The sequence below is a fragment of the Diceros bicornis genome, chromosome 35, assembly GCF_020826845.1.
Source record: "Diceros bicornis minor isolate mBicDic1 chromosome 35, mDicBic1.mat.cur, whole genome shotgun sequence".
Taxonomy (NCBI): domain Eukaryota; kingdom Metazoa; phylum Chordata; class Mammalia; order Perissodactyla; family Rhinocerotidae; genus Diceros; species Diceros bicornis.
The window spans coordinates 14112918-14134314 of NC_080774.1; the positions used below are offsets into that span (position 1 = coordinate 14112918).

The following is a 21397-nucleotide window of genomic DNA, read 5'->3' on the forward strand; positions in this document are numbered from 1 at the left end:
GTCTTTCCATCCCTCAATTCTGTTTTCCTTTGAGACAGTTTGATTTTAGGCAGTCAGATCCCACATGGTGGTAAGATGGCCTTTAGGAGCTCTATGCTTATGTTCTGTCAGCTTCACAACCCCAACAAAGAGAGCTTCTGCTCCCCCAAAGCTGCAGCAGGAGTCCTGAGGTTGACTGTCATTAGTTTGTCCCCAAACCAGTCACTTTAGCCGTTGGGACTCAGAGAGTTGGCCAGGCCTGGGTCGAGTGTTGAGCCCTGATGGTGGGGACAGGGGTGGGTGGGAGGGTGGAGTCAACCCCTTTAAGTCACACGGACTGAGAGTGGGGAAGGAGTGGGTCCCCAAGGAAAAAGAGAGGGTCTATTATCTAGAAACACAACCTGTCCTCCACCCACCATTCTCAGGAAGAGACTAGAACTTGGTCTCTTGGTACATCTGAGACCAGGTGAATGGGGGTGGAAGCACCCACCCAGAGGGGCCCATCAGTCTGCAGGCTCCTTAGCTTAGCCACACGGTGCCGCGCATAAATGGTGGCTCTGTGCGCTGACCTTGAACTACTGGGCAAGGTCCCCCAGCCTGCTGCCCACCCAGGGGTACTGTTCAGACCAACCCTTCCCACGGAGTTCTTAGGAATACGACAGAGAAGGGAGGTGAGTGTGTGGCCTCTGCCCCAGGGGAGGTTGGGGTGCACAGCCAGATCCTCCCATAGTTCCAAAAGGAAATGAACACGCCAAGACGCCTTCAGCTGGAAGCGCACAACCAGTTTTTTAATAAAGTCATTACAAACACGTACGAAGCATCTCCGAGGTATGAAATCCTCTTACAAAAGAGCACAATGAACCAGCCAGTTGAGAACCGAGAAGGAGATGTCCCCACGCTTATTGCCTCTCGGGCTGAGCCAGAGGCCTCGCCGAGGTTCCCGACACCCCACAGCCATCCCTTTCACGCACACAGGCTCCTGGGCGCTTATAGTGCAAAAGACCTTGGGGGTTCAGGTGGGGGAGGGGACAGGGAGGAGGTAAGAAAGGCCTCCCACATCCTAGGAAGTAAGTGAACAGGCCCTGTCTGCAAATTAGATGCTCCTCCCAGGGACCTTACAGAAACCAGGAACACAAAGGGCAGGGAACAAATCCGTTAAATCTCCAACTAAACCAGTCTGCCCTGGAGTGTCCCCAGATGCCACACTCCTTACAGTGGACCCAAGTCAGGCCCCCTGCTCCCTGCCAGGCCCCAGGCATGTGTTTGCCCTTGAACTAGCAATGCCATGGGACCAGCTCAGGAAGGAATCCGGTGCAGCAAAGCAGTCAGCTCATGGGCTTGGGGGGTCACGCAGACCTGGGTCCAAATCTTGACTCAGCCACTTCACTCTCTGTGTGGCCTCCGGCTAAGTTGCATAACCTCTCTGAGCCTTAGCTTCCTCAACTGTAAAATGGAAATAACTACTGACTTCCAGAGTGGGCGCGAGGAATAACTGAGGGGGAACCTGTCAAGCTCAGGAGAGGGGAGCGCTCCATCACTGGTGGCTGTCATTACTGTGAAGCAGCAAGAACCGGTCTTTGCATGCTGGGAACGAGTTGAGATCGCAGGCTTTTTAATCACCTTCATGAGAGTGGGGCACTCAGTAAACATAAATACTACAGAATAATCTGCTAGCAAGGCTTGGGGTCATAGCGATGACCTGACTGACGAATCTGTTCAAGACTGTGGGCCAGACTGGAAAGGGACGTTTAGCATCGTCTGGTTCCAAGCAGGGCTGCTCCTCCACAATAGATCTGCTAAGATGCTTCCCAGACGGGATTCTACAAACTGGCACATTGTAAGTGCTCAATAAATAAGTACTGAATGAATGAATCAGAATTTAAAAGTGAAACTTTCAGTTTAAGCTTTAAAATGACACTTTTGTCATCAACTTCTTCCCTCCATCAGCTCCCATGGGACTACGCCAGGGTGTCTAGCCTGTCCCCCCTGACCCCCCCAGCCAGCTTCTGACCCTCTGATTGGCCCAGGTGTACTTATGAGGACATTCAGAAAAGGAATTGGTATCAACATAGAAGAACAAAACTTGTGTTATGGTCACTGCAGCTTCTAACACCAGGTGGACTCTCTAAAAGTCCACAATGGCAAGCCAGTGTCCCCCCAAAAAACTTGAGGATCAGAGGAGGATCCCCCCCCCCAATTTCCCAGTGAGGGGAAGTGATATTCTGTCGCTGTCAGAAACGTGATAATAGACCAGTGACATAAACTGTGGAACCAAAGTCACAGCTCCATTGTCCTGTGACAAGATTGTTTAAATCACCGTTTTTTCATCAAAATAGAAAATAATAAAAAAAATGAGACCCCTGGAAAAAGTGGAAAAGAAGTCTCCAGTATCCCAATGAAAGAGTTAAAAAATGAGAATTGGGTTCTAGAAGACTTCCATGGCCCAGGACCATGGACAGCGGCCAGAGAGGCAAACGGGCTCCCCCCAAAGAAACCTGTTACTCAAGCTACATCTGTGCCAAAGGGAATATGAAATGGAACTCTAAATTTGAAAAGGGGAAAAGAGACCTTATTTTCTTGTGGGGGATGGGGTAGGGGAGAGAAGCTTCCAGAAGGGAATGGATCTAATTTGGAATGCTGAAGTCCCAAGAGACTCCAATCCCTGTGACTCCTGGAGGCCCCCACCCCCACCCTCTGAGAGCAACCAGCACCATCAGGAAGGAGGAGGCTGTTCCCTTTGCTCCTCGCCTCATTATGCAGCAAGCTACCTAAACGATGATCTCAGAGGCCTCCCCCTGCTTTGCACGGGGAACACACACACACACACACACACACACACACACACACACACACACTGCTGTCTGCTGAAACCCGATATGAGGTCTTTTTTAAAATTTATTTCAAAGCCTCCCTCCCTCTCTCTCTCTCTTCACAGACGCTCTGCGGTGAAGCTAATCAAAATCAATGACTCCTTGGCAGCCAGAGAAAATGGGGGAAGAAAGGGAGGGACGGTGCCAGCACTTTGCACACGGTGGAAATATTTTTTTAAAAAAAGCCACCCCACTATCTCATGCAATCCAAGTAATGCAACAGGAGAGACGGTGGGAACAATATATACATATATCTCATGCTTCAATTTCCTAATACAAATGTCCATCAAGAAGTCAAATCTCATATAAAAACAAGCATTAAAAACAACCCCTTGTCAAAAATCGGGGCAGTTGAGAAATGCACTCAAATTAATGATGTGCAAGAAAAAGCCAGGATTAGATAAATACATGGTTTCTATTAATACAAGAGAATATGTACAAGGGACTTGGCTGCAAAGCTCCACGAGGAGGTCACGGGTGCCCAGTTCTCTCAGCGATGTGGCTTCATTGAAATCAAAATTGCCCGAAACGCCAACCCTAGCATTTAGAGTTTGGATCCTCCAGCGGAAATGTCCTAAGCTAGTCAGGGTTGAAAAAGGGATTCTCTGACCTTTCACCTTTCCCCTGTGTCTAGGTGGTCAGTGTGTTCTCACCGCAGTCTGGAAGGTACAGCCTTAAAGCAGCAGAAAGCTGTGATTGCATATAACTACAGTAATGAAAATCCCCTCCCCCAAAATGGGGTGAGCTGGAAAGACTCTAGTGTCTGGCTGGGAAAGTCACTAAACATAAGCAGAGACTGGATTTCATATCATCCTAATTAATGTGCCTTCTCTAAGTTCACGGCTTGGTGGGGATGTCACCTGTGCTCTCTGCAGACCCTGCCTACACACCCATCCCCTGTAAACATAACTCTGGGGAGGGCTCCAGTAATGAAAGGGAACCCGTTCTCCATAAACAAGCTTTCTTTTTCGCTGTGCTGAGTTCCAGGCTGGAGGGGGTAGGGGGCTGCCCTCACCTTCCGCAGTTCTGGGTTGCATTTTTCTTTAAAGGGTTATTTAAGAAAACATAAGGCATGGATAAAAAAGAAAGAAAGACAGCTCCCAGCTTGCAGCAGCATTGAAAGGTCCTGCATTCTAAAGGACCTGGTAATTTTCAGCAAAGCCTATAGGGAATAATTCCCGTGTCAGCCCCCTGTCAACCTTCGCAACGGCTGATCCCTCTGCTGGCTTCTTAGAACTGGAAGGGTGTCTGCTCACCAGCCCACTGGACCCCCTGTCCTTGGGTACTGGATGGTGACCTGCAAATCCAGCCTTGTCGAATGACAGTCTGAACCTGCAGCCTGGCGCCTCACCATCGCAGCTTTGAAAACGGCAGTGTGATACCCCGCACAGAGGAATAATACCTGTTTTTGTTGGATCTTTGAAAATGAAAGCAAAAAATCATCATTGTTCCCTGACGAGTCTTTGCAGCCAAGTCTCAGTCCAGCACACATCTTTTTTTAGCCCTTCTAGAAACTTCTGAAAATAGTAGCTTATCCTGGGAGGGAAAAAAATCAGACCCTCAGTGAGATGCTGGTGCATTTCATTTAAATGACCCACTCCCTCCCGAAACATCCCTTGCTTATTAAATCACCCTTGACCAGAACGTAGCCATTTCTTGGCTCTTTAATCCATAAAACCTAAGCCCTGAAATCCTCTGGGGGGAGTGGGGGAGGCTGTGGGCTGAACTCCCAGGATACTTTGGTGGGGGTGGAGGAGACAGCAGACAAGTCACAAATGAGGTCAGTCTTCCACCTCGTCACCAGCAAGCCACTCAGTGCCGTCCCCTCCCTTCCTCCCTTCCAGACCCCAGGGTTTGCTCCCAAACACCTCTGGATATTGGTCCCCACAGAGAAAGAAAGAGACTCTCAAGTGGCACTTTTGCGACTCATCCCTTTTAAAAAAGCCTCCAAAACAGCAAAATAGAAATCTCTCTTGTCCCCTGGCCTTGCAGAATACCATGGCAGCACCAGCAAGAACACACTTAGCACCAGCAAGATTTAAGTGAAGCACCAGAGACATCAGATTGGTAGGGGAAAAAAAAAATCCCACTTGTCCTGATGTGACAGGGGGACTAGCCGTCTATCTAGGTAGGTGTAGAGAGAGAGGCTAGGACTTGTCAAGATTTAGAAATGGAGGTATCCCAGACTGCCCCCACAAAATTGGCCCCAAGTCCTCCTCGCTTTTTTTTTCTTTCTATTTTGCCTTTGGCAATTTTCCCTCTTACTCTGTCAGCATCCCTCCCCAGGCGGTTGGTCGACTCTGAGGCTAATTCCCACCAGTCTTTGCAAATTTTCTAGGTACACAGTAGGCGTCTCTCTTCTGGTGCCCCAGACATGAAAGAATATCAAAGTTCATATCGGAAGGTGCAGAAAAGGGAGGGACCACGTCCTCGACAAGGCATGCACTGAGTAGTAATATTCATATTTTCTTTTTTTTTATATATAGAGCTGTATGTAAATAGCATTGGGGTGTCTGTTTCTGCAGCTGGATATCCAAAGGGCTTCCCCAGTCCCATTCCTCCATGCTACTATTGCTCCAGGCGACGTCTTTATTCTCCACTTCCTTCTTGAAGTGCCAACTGCGGCCTTTCAAGCTCTGGGCTCCCCCTCAGGAAAACGGGAACCAGCTTTCTCCAAGGCCACAGGGTTTTCACCAACCTGCAGAAATAAAGATTTGTATTTTGGTCAGTAGGCACGTGCAGACAGCCAGTGGGGATGACGTCACCACCTTGGGCCTCTACACAGCCAGCCCCGTATGTCGGGAGGGGGAGGAGGGGAAGAGCTGCTAGATAATAGCTCTGATTTTGAAAGCTTCCCCAAAAGCTAGTCTTAGTGCCACCCCCCACAGAAGCTCTGTCCATATAGCAGACTTCCCCAAACATCATTTGCACACGTGCATGCACACACACACACACCCATCTGTTTTCAGACCTAGACGTTTACATAGGCATCTGCTGTGATTAAAAAAGAGAATGTGGTGCTGTGCTACCTTTTTGCTCCTCCAAATCAGGAACAGGACCCCCATCTATTCATTTCATAGATCCATATTCAAGACAGACTGTGGGACAGTCTCTGCTCTCATTCACTCATTCATTCATTCATTGCCAAACATGCCAAGTGCCATAGTAGGTGTTACAGAAAACAGTGACACGGTTCTTACCCTTGAGGGGCTCAGAGGCCAACAGAGGGAGATGGGAAGAAACTGATAATGACAGTGTCATGTGAAGAGCATGCAATCTGGGTAAACACGGGCCACGGGCTACGGGAGCCCAGAGGAGAGGCAGCTCATGACGGGGAGGGGGAGTCGGAGAGTGTTCCTCGGAGAAAGAGGCAGACCTCTGCCGAGTACCAAAGGATGCCAGGGAATTAGCCAGAATAAGATGAGGCTCTCCCAGCAGGGCAGAAAAAACAGCACATCCCCAAGAAAATGGAAAATCCACATCCACACAAAAACTTGTACACAGATGTTCAGAGCAGCATTATCCATAATAGCCAAAAAGTGGAAACAACCCAAAATGTCCATCAACTGATGGATGGATGAATAAAACGGGGGTATTTCCACACAATGGAATATTATTCAGCCATAAAAAGGAATGAAGTACTGATACATCCTGCAGCACAGATGAACCTTGAAGGCATTGTGCTAAATGAAAGAAACCAGACGCAAAAGGACAAATATTGTATGATTCCATTTAAATGAAATGTCCACAGGAGACAAAGCTTTGGAGATAGAAAGTAGATTAGTGGTTGCTTAAGGCTGGGGGGAATGTGAGGAATCGGGGGGTGACTGCTAATGGGTCCAGGGCTTCTGTTGGGGAAATGAAAATGCTCTAAAATTGATTGTGGGGATGGTTGCACAACTCTGGGAATATAATAAAAACCATTGACTTGTGCACTTTAAAAGGATGGATTTTATGGTAGGTGAAATACCAGGAGGAGGAAGGAGAGAGGGAGAGGGAGGAGAGGGACGGGATGGGGAGAGGAGGAAGGAAGGAGGCACAGGACAAGCGGAGGAGCAGAGGAATGAAATATCATGACTAGGTCAGGGAGCTTGACGAGGCTCAAGCAGAGAGCGTGCGATGGGGCCTGGGAGAGACGAGGCTGGCGAGTTAGCAGGGGCTGCCGGTTAGCAGAGGAGATAAGAACATTTCACACGTTACTCTAAAGCACGTAGGATAAGAACCGCCATGTGAGAAATACAAACCAAGGAGCGTAGGAAAGAGTGGCAGAGAGATCGCTTTATGACCTCCAAGTTGGAAAAAGTCTGGGATGTTGACCTGTACAAACTGCACCGACAGGCTCCCTTGGCCTCTGGCTTCCTGCCAGGTCCAGTCAACAGAAGGCACTAAAGTGACAGCGAGATCAGGGTATCTGTTCCCCCAGCCCCCCTCCTGCCGGCCATAGGTGGGCCGCAGCACCTGCCAGGCAGCTCTCTGGTTCAGCTCCAGGCCCCTGTCCAGGCTCCAGGCTCTATTCCCTCGCCTCACCCCTTCAGGCCAGGTGGTTCCAGCTCCCCTCTGTTGCCAGCCCTGGGGTACTGCATTATCCCTCATTGGTTTCCTAAACCCTGCCCATACCTTTGTCATCTTTACTAAATTCTTCTCTGATTACTCAGTGTGTGGTACTCTCTGCCTCTTATTTGCATCCAATACATATGACTGCACAAAAGAGATGAGTCATGATCACATGGACCCCCCCATCTACATTAGCTGACAGTCACAAGCATCCCAGTCTGCAACTTCAGACCTTCTGCTCTGACCTGCTTAGGTGGAGGCAAAAGACCTCTGCAGCCCGCCACCCCCCCACTCCCCTTCTATCTCATGAGAGCACAAGCACAGTAGGGCTTCTGCATCACTGTGTAGCCACCCTGTGTTTTCATGGAATACTGAATCAGGGTCATCCATCAACTCAACGGAGAAACACACTCGATTCAGTTTATGAAAACCAGCTTTTGTACATCCTAAAAATCTTACTTTGTTGGTTTCTGGTCATACGGATCTACAGAATGAAAATCATTGGAACTCTGCAGCATTACCTACAATGATTATGCTGCCTTAAACACGGGTATAAAAATGGAAGGATGGAGGGAGAGAAAGGAACCACATTTATCAAGCACATGCTATGTGCCGCTGAGTGTGTTAACTTTGTGCTAAGCATTGTTCTCTGCTCTAGCTAAGGCTTGGTGCCTGCCCTCCACATGCCTCCAGTCTTACTGGGGCAGACCTGACATGCCAGGCGCCAGTGCTGCAGAAGACCATTGTCCGCAGGTGTACTTATAGCCCAGAAGTCAGGATGCGGTTTCGCCCATCAGGAAAGCTTCAGAGAGGAAGCAGGATGTGAACTGGGTTTGGAAGATGTACATGCATATTTTTTCAATATTTGGAAGAAGGAAGGAAGGATCGTTAAGGTGGGAAAGGCCCTGAGCAAGACGCAAGGGCAGTGACAAGTATGGCTCGAACAGGGGACCGTGATGAGCAGGGAACTGCATCTGCAAGTTGTGGGAATGGAGCTCGTGTGGATAGGTGAGTTGAATGCAGATGATGAAGGGAGAATAAAAACAGCATCAGGAGGGGGGGGACTGCATTTTTAAAGCTGTGATCAACTGCATCCATGAAAGGAATGGCATTTTCTTGCAAAACTGGGTAGGACCAGCAACTGATTTTCACTTTTCCCACCTGTTAATCATTGAGCCTATGACGAGTCTTTCTAAGGGTTTCCCAGGGCTGCTAAATGGATGAATTCCTGCGCCCACTCATGTATTGGTGACAGGTTGGTGTCCACAGTGAAAGATGAACACCAGAAGGGTCCCCTGCACAGCCAGGGGACACCATGTCACCACGTCCCACCATCAGAGAGTGGGCATGTGCATACACTTTAGGGGCATCTTAAATTGGACACCCTAGGCTAAGGATCTAGCCCACAGAAGGGGTCACATAAATGTGCTCCAGGATGTCCCTTCCAGCTTTATTTGTAATAGCAGCAGTTTGGAAACAGCCCATGTGTCCATCGATAGGAGACTGGATTAATGAATTAACCTACAGGCACATTAGAAAGAGGTGATCTATGGGGCCGGCCCAGTGGCACAAGCGGTTAGGTGCGCGCGCTCAGGTGTGGCAGCCCCGGTTCACTGGTTGGGATCCCGGGCACGCACCAACGCACCGCTTGGCAAGCGATGCTGTGGCGGTGTCCCGTATAAAGTGGAGGAAGATAGGCATGGATGTTAGCCCAGGGCCAGTCTTCCTCAGCAAAAAAAGAGGAGGATTGGCAGATGTTAGCACAGGGCTGATCTTCCTCCCACACACACAAAAAAAAGAGGTAGATCTAAATGTGCTGAGACAGAAAGATGGCTATGAGTCTTCACTGAAAAGAGAAAATGGCCAAAGAGCACAATCTCAGATCTTTTTTCCTTTAATGAGTATATATATATATATACACATGTACAGATATCTATATATCTACATCTATCTATATACCCATATAAAAAGGTGTAGCAAAGAGGCAAAATATTGTAATGGTTAAGGCACAGACTCTGGAGCCGGACACCTGAGTTGGAATCCTGATTTAGACACTTAAAAGCTGTGTGACCTTGGGCCAGTTATTAACCTCTCTGGGCCTCAGTGCCTCTACATGGAAAAGGTGGGGAGTAATAGTCAATCTCACTGTGTTGATGTGAGGACCAAAAGTATTAACATTTGTGAGGCACAAAGTCCAGCACATAGTAAGGGCTGCATTTGTTGTTATTCTTATTGTCATTGTTGTTATATACTCCAGCCTGAAAGTTACCCCAGGCGAGTGGCTTTGGGGATGGAGTACAAGAGCCCTTGCAGGGCTTTACTTTATATACTTGTATATCATTTATGGTTTTTTTTCTTTTCTTTTCTTTTTTTTTTGCCAGGAGCAAGTAGTAAGTGTACAATTTAAAACTATTGTGAAAACACAAAGTCCACCACTCGCTATGAGCCACTGTCCTGCCCCTGGGATATTTCCCCTCACACTTGGCTCATAAAGAACTTTCTCGAATGCTGACTCACAGCCAAGGCGCACAACTGAAGAATTCATGAAACGCCTTTAAAAATGTCCCTGTTTCCCCTCTGCAGCCACAGTGAGGAGAGGCTAGGCGGGCAGAGGGGGAGAACGTGAAATCTTGAGGCCCTGCCCCCTGGGCCGCTGTCTGTCACCCTGTCTTGGGCACTGAGAGTGGAAAGCTGTGAACTCCAAGCCCCGCTGCAGGGTTAGATAAAGTGGGAGGCTCACCCCCTTTTTCCTCTATCTGAGAAGGGTTAGGACTCTGGGGTTCCCTCCTAAGAGGTCCCAATTTTTAATTTAAAAAAATACCATTTTTGCTCTTGGTATTTGCATACCTGATAAGTTACCAACTCAAACAGCAGAGGATATAGAAATGAAAGGTAAGCCCCCTTCACTGCACCCCTAAGCCTCCCCGAATATTTTCTGAGCATTTGCAGACACTGTGTCCCGCCCCCCCCATCATTACATGCCCAGAGCCCAGCACAAGGCCCCACACACAGTAGGTGCTCAGTTCAACCTGTTTAACGACAGTGAATAATAGTGGCAACCAGGAGTGCTTAAGACTCCTGGGCACAAAGCTCTCCAGGCAGAATCTTCCTAGAGGGAAGAAGATTGCTCTGGTCTGTGTCATGGCTTAAATCTCCATCCGTGTGGCTCATGCTGGCCCCTTAGAAAGCTGGGCGCTGAGGAGACTGGGGTGAGAGGACTGAAAGAGCAGAAGGCTGGTTTGGGGGGTGTCAGAAAGGACAAGGCCATTTGGCAGCTCCTGGAAGAAGTATTTGCTCCCCTCTGCCCAGCCCCCTCCTCTCCGTGAATAGTTATCAATGTGGTGGGTGAATAGTTGATTATGTAAAGACTATGGAGAGAGACCAGAGAACTCATAGCTCCCACTCACTATGAAGTTATGGCAGGTGGGCCTTGAATGCCAAACTAACTTGATTTCCAGAAGCGTGAGCTCTGAGAGTGCAGCAGTGCATGACAGAATCGACACCAAATCAAACGGGCAGACCCCTCTGAAAGTAATCTTGCCATATGCATCCCGTGTTATCACATGCACATTCTTTGACCCAACAGTTTCACCCCTAGGAACTTCACGTTTTTTCCCAAAGTTGTCCAAACAAGAATGTTCACTACAGCCTTGTCTACGCTCTCAGAAAATGCAAAACAGCGTAAATGTCCCCAGGGAGATGACCAAATAAGTAAATCATGGTCCATCCAACAATGGAACACCATGCAGCCATTAAAAAGGATGATGGCAACATTTCTTTGTTGACATGGGAAGATCTCAGCAAGCTATTTTTAGTGGGGAAAAAGCAGATTACAAAACAGTATGATCTCATTTATTTAAAATAGGATATGTGTGTGGGTGTGTGGGTGCATCGAGAGAGGTCTGGTAGGGTGGTCCTCCAAATCAGGGGTCTCGAATTTAAATGCATTGGGCACAGTAAAGTGTGCCCAGGAAGGGCGAGGTCACCAGAGAGTTTGCGTCCCATCTAAAGGGGTTTCCGACACTCATCTCCAGCCTTTTGCTGCCACGTGGGAATTCTGACTCTGTGTTGTCAGATCTTTCCATTTTTTCAAGAAAAACTGGAAATACAGGCTTCTACATGAAAGTGCCTGATACTTAAGTGCTGGGGGAAAAAAAAATTCCACTCAAATAAAACTCAACTGCAGGCCAAATTCAGCCAGGAGACCACCAGGTTTCAACCCTTGACAGACACGAGACAGTCAGCTGGCATTGAAGCCTGCCTCATCTTAACCCTCAGAAGCTATCTCTGTGCCTCAGTTTCCCTGTCTATAAGGTGAGGGACTTGGGGTAGGTGGTCTCTAAAGTCCTGTCTAGTCTGGCTATGTTTCTAGAATGGTGACCTTTTTGGGTCATAGCTCTTTGGAAAATCAGATGAAAGCCATAGTTTCTCTCTCAAGTGGGAGGAAACAGAGGAGTCTGAAACTGGACATAATCTTGGCTGCAGTTGGGATGGGCACGCAAGGAGTCATCCTCACTCTTAAGCACTCCGACAATGACCAGAGGTGTGGTCCACGAAGAACATTCCACAGACAACACAGATTTAGCTGAGGATGGTGAGAGCCAAGCTGATAACCACCTTATGTACAGAGGCCAGTGACATGAATGAGAAATGGGAAAAAATGGCAGTGTTTGTCTAGAAAGCCTTTCTGGACCTTTAGCATGAGATTTTATACTCTTTAGACAACTTTTATAATAAAAGAATGTTTACCAATGGCGGCCAGCCCCGTGGTGTAGTGGTTAAGTTCGGCGTGCTCCATTTCGGCGGCTTGGGGTTCATGGGCCCGGATCCCGGGCGCAGAGCTACACCACTCATCGCCATGCTATGGTGGCAACCCACATACAAAATAGAGGAAGATGGGCATGGTTGTTAGTTCAGGGCTAACCTTCCTTCAGCAAAAAGAGGAAGATTGGCAATAGATGTCAGCTCAGGGCAAATCTTCCTCACCAAAAAAAAAAATGTTTACATACACTTTAATATCAAAGTTCCACTTCTGGGCATTTTTAAGAAAATCATCTGTGATGTGCCCAAAGAGTTATACACGAGGATGTTCTTTATCATGTTGGAAACAATCTCAATGTCCAACAATAGCGGACTGGGAAGGTAAATGATGGAACAGCCAGATAATGAAATACTGAGCAACCTCTAAGAAGTATGTCACAGAAAATATTATAAGGCATGGAGAAATATCCCTGATATAATGAAGTCACATAGTGATTCCATTTGTTAAAGTACCTATCAATGCATTTTTTAAAATGGAAAGAAATATTAAAATGTTAAGAATGGGTAGTAAGATAAAAACGATGAAAATTTTCTTTTATTCAGTGTTTTCCAAGTATTTGATATGAACTTGCAATATATTTTGTAATCAAGAAAAAACATTTTTTTTTAAAAAAAAAGGATACTACACAAAGTTTCCCAAAGCAATTTAATTCCATCTTGTCCAAGTCTATGGCCTGGGGAGCAAAGATTCAGTGATGGCAACGCTCTGTGTGGCAGCCAGTTTTCTCTCCACAGGAGGGTAAAGGAGCTTTCTCTTTCCCTGCGTATCTAGCAGTAATAAAAGGACATATCTCATTGATGTGGGCTAAAACAGAGATTCCCCCACCCAACAGCAGGGGCACCAGTTTAGGGCAGGAAGGAGAGTAGGGAGACAATACTGAGTTGAACGGCGAAATTTCTTAGGCAATAGAAATCCAGCCAGTATCCACAGCGTTCTCAGGGCAGTGAGGGCTGGGCATCAGCGAGCTGGTACAGGATCAGCACCTCTCAGACCTTGGCTGGAGGCGAACTATTTCCCTTTCACTGAGAGGCTGGGTGAGGGTCAGAGCCAGGCTCTCCTGCCCCTGAAGTCTAGGAGCATCTGAGGCCAGGAGCTGGGATTTGTTCATGTCTGCATCCCTGCATCCTGGTGCCTGGCTCTGAGCTGATGCTCGTGTTTGCGGATGCATGATGACAGAATGTAGCCCCTTTATTGCATCACATCTAATTCCCCTTCTGCAAAGCACCTCTTCATGCACTGACAGTACCTGTGAATCACATTACTTATGAAAGCCTCTCTGAGCTTCCTTCCCATTGCACCTAGAACAAAACTCAGCCTCCCCGCCACGGCCTGATCTAGCCTGGGCCTACCTCTCTGACTTCTCCCCCAAGTTCATATGGCATTAGCCATGCTGCTCATGTTTTCTCTTCCTCAAACGCACCATGCAAAATTACACCTCCAGGCCACCGGACATGCTATTCTCTCCTCCCAGAACACCTTTCTTGCAGGTCTTCACATAGCTGGCTCCTTCTTGTCAATCATGTCACCAGTCCCTAGCTCCTCCTCGAAGTGGCCATCCCTAACCCCTGCAGGTAAGGAGTCCCCCAGGCTCTCTCCACTACATTACCCTTGTCTATTACCTTCAGAGCCCTCGCGCTTTCTGAAATTATCTCTGTGTTAGATTGCATGATCCAAAGATGGCCACAGCAATATCTCCTGTCTCACATGCTAGTCTAGAACTGTGCTGCTCCCCCGTGGGGTGGCGTCTAATTCCACTCCCCTTGAATCTGGGCCAGCTTGTGACTTGCTTCTAACCAGTGACTTCTGAAGCTGGGTCAGAAGAGGCAAAGCAGCTTCCACCTGGTGCCCTTGACACTTGCTTTTGGAGCTCTGAGTCACCAGGTTGGAATCCAGCTACCGTGAGGCTGCCATGCTGTGGAGAAGCCCAGGCCACAAGAGGAGGCTGAGTGGAGATGCTCTGATTGGCAGTCCCAGCTGCTACCCAGAATCAACAGCCAGACCTGTAAATGAAGATCCCCCACCGTGATTCCAGCCTGTAACTAGCCTGGAGCAGATGAGTCACCCCTGCCATGCCTTGTCCAAATTCCCAAGCCACGGAATGTATGAGCATAATCAAATAGGTGTTTTAAGCCACTAAGTTTGGGAGTAATTGGTTACACAGCAACAGTAACCAGAACAATCTTTATTGACTTATCATCTGTCTCTTCCCACTAAAATGTAGGCTCCATGAGAGAAGGGGCTTCTATGTCTCGGTTCTTCCTGTGTCCACAGTGCCCTGCACACAGTAGGAACTCAATAATTAATAGCTGAATAAGTGTAAGAAGCTGAATTCAGGAAACAGTAATACTTATCTTGCATAGTTTCTGACTGATTCATTTGTTCATCACATAGTTATTGCATACCTACTATGTGGCCAGCAAGTCACCAGGGGCCAGGGATACTGCGGGGCAGCTCACTGTTCCTGTGAAATCCCATCACACATACGTGGTGATGACCAGAGGGGAAACAGAACCCCCACTCCACCCCTCCCTGCCCCCACCGTAGGTCTGACAAGCTGACTTTTCAAAAACCAGAGGTTGCCAAATCCACCCAGCCCACATCTGGGGATGTATTTAATTATCCCCCAGTGTGGCTCTTTTTACATCCACAGCTCAGTCACTTGTGCCCTGGCCTCTCACTAGGCAAGCTGGTGACTCCAGACAGGGACCATGTGGCAGGAAGGCCCTGCACATCTGGCCCCTTCCCAGGGTTCCTCCCCAACAGCTGTCTCCTTCAGTTCGGATTGCTCCCTCCTCTCGCCTAGACTTTCAAGATCTAAAAGTAATCCTGGCAGGGGTGCAGCCAGCTAGGAGGGAGGCCTGAGGGATGTGCCTCCAAGTTTAACCACTTAATCCCCAAAGTAACTGCCAAGAACCAGTTAGCACGTCTGGCTGGCTGGCGGGCCAGGCCGTCATTAATTCATTAAAGCAGGCTCCTGCTGGCCCATTATCTTCTTTGCCGCTGACCACGTCGCCTCTTGGGCCTGCAGACTCTCCCTTTCTCTCTTTCTCCTTAGTTCCAAGGCAAGATTCTGCCCACCCTAGCCCCCTCTAGCAGCCAGATTCCTGGGCTCCATTCTCTCTCCCTCCCTGCCCCCTCCCAAGGCGCACTTCTCCCTCCCTCCCACGCCTCTGCCAGCCAGCGCTAACCATAAAGCATCTTTTGTTCCTTCTCTCCTGCCATCTTCCAGCAGTGACTGGTTAAATCACACCCATCCTACTCCCAGCCTCCCCAGCCTCCAAGGAGCCTCCCCTGAGGCTCTCTCCTAAAGGGAATCTCACTAGTGCAGGCATTCTCGGCTCACCACCTCCTCTGCTTGCTACCCAATATCTTCTCCTGCCCTGCATCCCCCAAGTCATCTGGGGGTCCACGTGCTACCAGCCTTCAAAGACAGAAACTCCAATTCTCTTTCTGACTTTGCCACTGATCCTTTGGGAAGACGCAGGTGAACTCTCTCTGCCTCGGTTTCCCCTTTGAAATAATAAGAATGGCATTAGCCATTTCATAACATCCTCTGATGAGTGAACTAAGCGCCAGGGACTGCACCGGGCACCTTAAATGGATGCCCTCCTTTCATCCTCCCAACAACCCTGACAGAGGTACAGCTCCAGTTTACAGATAAAGGCTGAGAGAGGTTATGGTTCTTACCCAAGGTCACACTGCTAGCAAGTTCCTGGGCTGGGACTTGAACCCAGCTCTGTCTGGTCCCTAAACCCATGCTCTTAACCACCGTACTGTCCTGGCCGTCTGGCCCTGATTCCCCAAGAGAGCAAGCAGGGATGGTGTGGAATTGCCAGCAATGACAATGGCAAAATTTTGTCCACTTCGGGAAAGAAAGATCCTAAATGCACAGTCATAATCATGGTAGCTCACATTTATATCCACTTACGTGGCTGGCAGTGTGCTAGAATTTTCTGTATATGAATTCATTTTACCCTCCTGACCACATCTATGCATTAAGTACTATTAGTGTCCCCATTTTACACATAGGAAAACAGTCTCAGGGCTGTGTGTGTGTGTGTGTGTGTGTGTGTGTGTGTGAGAATGATGACTTCTAAGAACAGTATTGCTGCTCACAGTAGAGGCTCAAACAAGTTTGCTGAAGATAGCTAAACTCACCCTTAAGCCTAAGAGAAGAACTGTCTGCCCTTTATGGCTGACTCAGGCCTCCCTGAAACACCCAAGGTACCCCATTAGTACTCCTGTTTCTCTTCTAGGGTAGGAAAAGCGGAGAGGACCACACACAAAACTCAACAAATTGTCTTTTGCCAGTGGATTTCTTTTCACTTCTCCCTAACTTACCAGAGGCCAGGAAAAGATGGGTTTCCCCCCAATAAGGCCAAAAGCGCAAGAAAGGCCAGAGCTGCAGGTGGTGGGTGGCAGGGAGGGAACTCCAGTCCCTGGGAAAGGGGCCAAGGCTGGGAGCCCGAGCATGGCGAACCCGGGATGGGAGCGCAGGAAGGGGGTGGTACCCAGTTCTACCGGTGTCCCGAGGGAGTGAGGGGCGGCGCTGGAGGAAAGTCTTGCCGGGCATCCTGGGTCAGGGCCCTCGAGGCAGGAGAACCCTGGAGGGTGTGGCTGCCGGGGACGCCCTGGCGGGACGGAGCAGGCGGAAGGATGAATCCAGGGGTGTGGGGAGGGGGTGGCCGGGAGTCAGGACGCAGCACGGACTCTGAGGCAGAAGCAGAGAGAGCAGGGGGAAACAAACTCTAAAGACAGTTATCTGCCCACGCCGCACCAGCGAAACTCCTCTCCGCCCCCGTCGCCTGCCGCGTGAGCCCGAGTCTCCCAACTGCTCGCCCGCGCGGAGGTCTCCCGCCTCCTCCCGGCCCGCAGCCTCCTCCTCCGGGCCCGCACCCCCAGACCCGACGCGCACACACAGCCAGGCCCTGGCCGGGCGTTCTCCGCCTCCTGGGTGGGGCGCTCAGCATCCCGCACCGCCCTATCCTGGGAAGGGAGCGCTCTCCCAGTCTCACATGGACCCAAGACTAGAGGAAGACGTGTCCTAGCCCCGCTCTCCAATTCTACTGGATTCCTCTCGCTTCCCATCTTTCCTCTGATTCACTTTCCCACTGTCTTGCAACTTGTTCTCCAGGCAGTCTCTCTTTTTCTCCAGCTGCCTCATCCTCCTTTCTTTCCCTGTCTCGCCGCCCGCTTTTCCTTTCCCTCTCCTCCCACCTTCTTTCCGCCTTTCCCTAAATTCCACGCTTTGGGCTTCGCGTCTCTCCCTCGACTCCCTTTTTCTGCCGCCTGCGTCCCGTTTAAAACGTCGTTCCTGTGCCTGGGAATCGGCAGCCCCAGCCTGGCCCCTTCCCGGCTGAGGGCAGCCCCGGGCCTCTCTTTCTGGAGGGGGAAAAGCGGATGGGACCTCCGGGAGCCGGCTGGAGAGCTCCCCGAAGCGCGCACCTCTCCTCGCCGGCGCCCGGGCTGCGCCGGCCCACGCGACATCTGTCGCCCGCGCTCCCGGCTCACACCCCGCGCACCCCCGCAGCTCCCCCGGCGCTGCCACCCCCCACGCTCCGGCTGCCGCCTCTCCCCGCGGGCACAGACGCTCGGGTCTCGCCTGCGGGCGCCGCGCCAGCTTCCCAGGGTGTCGGCGCACCGGGGCGCTCCGCCGGACCCGAGCGCGCGGCATCCGTGGACCCGTGGCATCCCAAGGTGGCTGGCTTTTTCACCTTCGACCCTCACCTTCGGCCCCAGACTCACCTATGGTGGGCTCAGCCTGAGTCTCTCCACCCCCATTCTCTGTAGCTCTCCTCTCTATTCCAGAATCTGAAAAGATGATCCTTATACGTTTGCTCGCCCAAAGCGCCTAGCGCAGTGCCAGGCACACGGCTGGTGCTCAATAATTCCCCAACCCCAAGGGCCTAGTGCACAGTAGATGCTCAATACCTTTCTCCCACTGGTACCAAACACACTTAGGAGCTCCATACTCACTCCCCACCCCCACCACCGCGCAGTGCCTAGCATACCGCAAGCTCTCAAACATTCCATCCTTAAACAGGGCCTAGCATCCAGAAGGCGCTCAATAAATGCTCTTTCATTAAGGCTTCCCCTTGGAGCTTCCCTAAGAGCCTCAGATCCCAGCCCACTTCGGGGGCATCTCCTTCTTCATCTCAGTCCCAACCGTCTGGTGAAGAGGAACCCAAGCTCCTTAAACGGGACACCTCGCTGGAGAAGGAGTGAAAAAGTTGGCAAAGCGGAGGAAAACTGCCAAGTGCGCGGGCCTTGGGAGAACAACAGCCAGCTAGGAACCTGGAGGGAGAGGAAGTCGCGAGATGCACTCGGGGACCCAGAGACTGGGGAACAGAAAGTGAAGTGACACTTAGGAAGAAGAGGGTTTGGAGCGGAGGTGATGGAGATGGCGGCGACTTAGGACCAGCAGGAGGCTTGGAAGAGGACGGGGGACTTGTCTAGAAACGGCGATAGATTATAATTATTTGCGTGGCTTGTAACTACGTTCTCATAGAAAGAACCCTTTTTAACTTGTATTGTGTGTTTACTTGCGGGGCTGGTGGGGATTATGGAGGCGAAAGTCTTCCCAAAGCCACCCCACTGGAGGGAGTGGCAAGATGCGCTTAAGCATTCCGAGAGAAGGGGACAGAAACAGTGGACCTGACACTCGGAAGGAGAGAAGGGAACTGGATAGGAGGGGGACGGAGATCCTTGCGAGAGAAGGGAGCAGAGGAAGAAGGAGATGGGAAGAGAAGAAAGCCAAACTTGCCGCGCTCCCGCTCCCAGGCCGGCCCAGCGTCTCCAGTCCCCAGCTACCGCGCCCTGGCGCGCGCTCGCTCGCTCGCGTACCTGTTGCTCGCTCCGGCTGGGTCTCGGCTCCGGCCCCACCAAGAAGCCCCGCGTTCCTACAAGTTCCGCCTGCCGAGTAGCCAGGCCGCCAGCGCCGCCACCTGCGCGGCCGCGCACAGCCAGGGCCAGTAGGTGGGGAGCGCGCCGGGCGCCGGCACCCTCCGGCTCCGCGCGCGGCGCCGCCACATGGTGCGCTGGTGCAGCTCGTCGCCGAGCGCCTTGAGCCGGGCGGCCGTGAGCTGCGCGGCGGACGAGCGCAGACCCAGGCGGCCCGCGCTGCAGGCACACACGGCCGGGGGGCCGCGGCCGCGGTGCAGGGGGCACGGGCACATGACCGCTCCACTCGCTCCCTCCCCGCGCTCGGGCCGCCCCTCGCCTCCTCTTCCTCCGGCCTCTGCGCCTGCCTCCGCCGCGCTCCAGCCGCCGGGGGCCTCCCCTGGACACCAAGTTTCTCCTTGTGTTGTGCGTTTGTTGTGCTGACGGCGCTATTATTAATTAAAGTGTCACATGGTGGAGGGGGGCGGGGAGGGCTCGAGGAGGGGGGTTACATCATCCGGCCCCGGGGGGGGGGGCTGCAGGCAGAAGAAACCGAGAGGTAACTTTTAACCCTTGCAGCGCCGATAGCGAGGGGGCGCGCGGTTTGGGGGAGGGGCAGCGCGGCGCGCTGGACGCGAGCAGGCACCCCGCCGCCGAGGTCCCGGGCTTGGGGGGTCGCGGGGGACCCCCGCAGAGGCGTGGAGCGCCAGCGAATGTTTCCTCGTCCTCTTTTTCCTGAATTCAGCTCCAGTTCCGATTTGGCGACGGAAGCAGGATCGTTTGCCGTTTTGGATGAAGCTGGTATCGAATTCGGCTGTATTCAAAAATATTCCGAGGCTATTGTTTCGTTTTGGGGAGGTGGGTTGATCCAAAATCTTACGAGAGGGCCAGTGTCAACCCAACTTGCCTACTTTCAGGTCTGACTAGGCACCTGTAGGCTTCGGATTTGAACACACCGGACACACGCCCCCACCCGGCTCTGGGCTTTGGAGCCAGACCCTATCGCGCCCCCAGCGCGGCTAGAAACCTTGCTGGAGGCCCGGTGAGGGGTTAGAGGGGTCGGTCCTTAGCCCCGGCGGGGCGCGGAGGCACGCATTCGCTGCGCGCCGCACTCGCACCCAAAAGACCCTCCCAAGGGGCTTTCTAGAGGGAAACTTATTTTTGTCTCCTTCCTTTGTGAATATTATTTTCCTGCCAGGGTTATAGTTTCTAGCGGCGATCCCGATTTAATGCGCGGTGGATACCCTAAGGGGTCGGTGGCGGGAGGGACGCTGGGGACTTGAGCCCTTTTCTCTGTGCAATCCAAAGGCTGCGCCTATGTTCCTTCAGACTAGAAGGTCTGGAGTTGTCCCTGCTAGTGAAGGTACAGATGGGCGAGCGGCTTTCAGGATTCTTTGGGAGAGAATGACCATCTCCGATCTTAAATCCATTGGGATTCAGATCAGTTTGGGAGTCAGAAGACCGGAGGAGCCCGGAGGTGGCTCAAGGTGGTGGTCTGGGACCTGATGAGGAAGCTTTGATTCTCTCCAACCCAGGGCAGAGTGTTGCTGAGGCCTAATGAGTCCTCTGGTCACTTGGAAAAGATTCAAGACCATGAACTTCGTTTGGATCTGGATTTATTACGAGGAGAGATTCCCCCGGCCTGCAGCATGTTCACGGCTCAGATCCCAGCTCTGCTGTGTGATCTCAGGGGCCCTTGCCAGCCCCGGTTCTCCTACCTTTAACCATGATCAACACTTCCCTTACTTAGCCTTCTTTGTGGGTTACTGGGCTAAGGTCTCTGCCTAGCTGCCTAGAGTAAATCTCGCAACAATTCTAGAGGAGGAGAGGGTGTTATTACTATCCTACATTACAGATGGGGAAACTGAGGCACAGGGAGGTAAGGCCTCTTGCTCAAGCTCACAGAGTTAGTGCAGAATGAACCTGTATTTAAACTAGGGCAGTCTGCCGCAGGCTCTAAACTCTTAACCACGGTTTTATACTGCCCCCTGTAATCTGGGAATAATAATACCTCCCTCCCAGGATTGGGGCAGAGATTAAATGAGAAAAATGTATGCCAGGCACCTGGCATGCAGTGGGCCCTGGATAAACCTTGGTTCCCTTTGCTTCTGGCCAGAACCACTTCCCCATTCTCCTGGGACTCACCTCCTTAATCCCCCCTAGTCTTTGCAGAGGGGAGCTGATCCATTGCCCAGTGGAGCGTTCCAAGAATGAAGATACAGTGTCTATTTAAAAAGCCCCTTGGATTTAAATTGAACAATTCCCTCCCCCCCCTTTTTAATCTGCACGCTTT

General features: G+C 51.0%; 1 protein-coding gene across 2 annotated transcripts; it reads right to left on the minus strand.

The window, feature by feature from the left end:
• Window positions 1-2817: 2817 nt before the first annotated feature.
• HRK (harakiri, BCL2 interacting protein) lies at window positions 2818-19527 on the minus strand. Of its 2 annotated transcripts, XM_058531508.1 has the most exons (3): window positions 19069-19527; window positions 5115-5547; window positions 2818-4385 (listed from the first exon to the last, which is right to left on the minus strand). In XM_058531508.1, exon 1 carries the CDS (start codon window positions 19398-19400, stop codon window positions 19125-19127), a length of 276 nt encoding a protein of 91 aa, XP_058387491.1. In that variant the 5' UTR covers window positions 19401-19527; the 3' UTR covers window positions 2818-4385; window positions 5115-5547; window positions 19069-19124. The 2 variants fall into 2 exon arrangements, with proteins under 2 accessions (XP_058387491.1, XP_058387490.1); XM_058531507.1 differs by having other exon boundaries at window positions 2818-5547.
• Between the last annotated feature and the right edge of the window lie 1870 nt (window positions 19528-21397).

Coding starts and splice junctions, on each gene's coding strand:
- HRK (XM_058531508.1), bottom strand. CDS start 19,400: ATGTGCCCGTGCCCCCTGCACCGCGGCCGCGGCCCCCCGGCCGTGTGT.